This window comes from Sinocyclocheilus rhinocerous, unplaced genomic scaffold (genome assembly GCF_001515625.1).
Source record: "Sinocyclocheilus rhinocerous isolate Xijiao unplaced genomic scaffold, SAMN03320098_v1.1 scaffold174, whole genome shotgun sequence".
Lineage (NCBI taxonomy): Eukaryota > Metazoa > Chordata > Actinopteri > Cypriniformes > Cyprinidae > Sinocyclocheilus > Sinocyclocheilus rhinocerous.
The window spans coordinates 1,540,519-1,541,785 of NW_015646289.1; the positions used below are offsets into that span (position 1 = coordinate 1,540,519).

Below are 1,267 nucleotides of genomic sequence, written 5' to 3' on the forward strand. Positions count from 1 at the left end.
AGAGAGAGAGAGAGAGAGAGAGAGAGAGAGATAGATAGATAGTAAAATGTAAAATATATAAAGAAAAAAGCTCATAGAATTACTAAAAGTTTACTAAAAATTTAAGTCAAATTTAAATGAAAACTGAAAATTTATAAACTAACTCAAAATATGGAAAAAAACAACAACCTAATACTAAAATAACACTGTTCATAAGAGTCATTAATTTCATGAATCAGGCTACACTGATCGCGATGTGTTTTTAATTCCCTAAAAGAACCGACTCACATCTTCATGAATCAAGCTACATTAGTCATGCTTTTTAATTCAGGTTTTTAATTCACTACAAGAAATGATCATTAGTCACTTGTTTATGGATCAGACTACATTGGTAACATTGTATTTTTTTTTTGCATGCAGCCCTCGAGGACAAATCACATTTCTTGCCGTTATTTTGTCTTAGTATTGCATTATTCAATTTTTTTTGTTGTTGGAAAATGTACCTTTTTTACCCCTCCCTAGTCAAAGTAACTTAAAAAACAAACAAACAAAGACAGCTTCTCACCATGGAGACTTTGCCCACCACTTCAGGCATTAGCGTCAGGCCGTGTGTGAACGTGCGAACTGCGATGAAGGACCGGGTCAACTGCAGGCGGAGCTTGCGTGGAACGTCGCCGAAGGGCTTGAGCTGCTCCATGTGCCTGCTGACGCACTCCATGTACGAGTCGCTGAACTCATACTGTACGTTGACCAGTCGGAACATGCGCTCCAAAAGCTCCGTCCAGAAATCCGTTAGCATGTCGTCCAAGTTGACGGCACTGGTCCCATGGCTGTAATAGCGGCGTAGCTCATGGAAGAAATGCTCAAAGAGCTCGGCGTTCTTTACATACATCAAGCCGTAGGTCCGCACGAACATGTCATTGAGAGATTTCTCTGCATTGCTTAACAGCTCTCTGAAGAACTCTGAAATGAAAGAACAATAACGAGAGAGTTGGTTAGTTCTAAATGTCAAAGGTGATGAAGGTTTTCAAGTGCATTCCTTATGTGACACCTGCTGGAGTGAATGTTCCAATAAGATGCATGCTTCAAATCTTAAATGCACACATATATATATATATATATATATATATATGTGTGAGAGTGTGTGTGTGTGAGTGTGTGTATATATAATAATAATAATGTATGCGTGTGTGTGTGTATATACAGTGGTGTGAAAAAGTGTTGGCCCCCTTCCTGATTTCTTATTTTTTTGCATGTTTGTCACACTTTAATGTTTCAGATCATCAAA

At 38.1% G+C, this 1,267-nt stretch overlaps 1 protein-coding gene across 1 annotated transcript in view; it reads right to left on the reverse strand.

Moving 5' to 3' along the window:
• Window positions 1–1,267, reverse strand: part of LOC107707255 (glypican-6-like) — a 48,022-nt gene that overhangs the window by 6,200 nt on the left and 40,555 nt on the right. Inside the window, exon 3 of the mRNA XM_016511243.1 lies at window positions 545–942. Within this exon, the coding sequence (XP_016366729.1) occupies window positions 545–942 (398 nt within the window). The remainder of the gene's footprint in view (window positions 1–544; window positions 943–1,267) is intronic.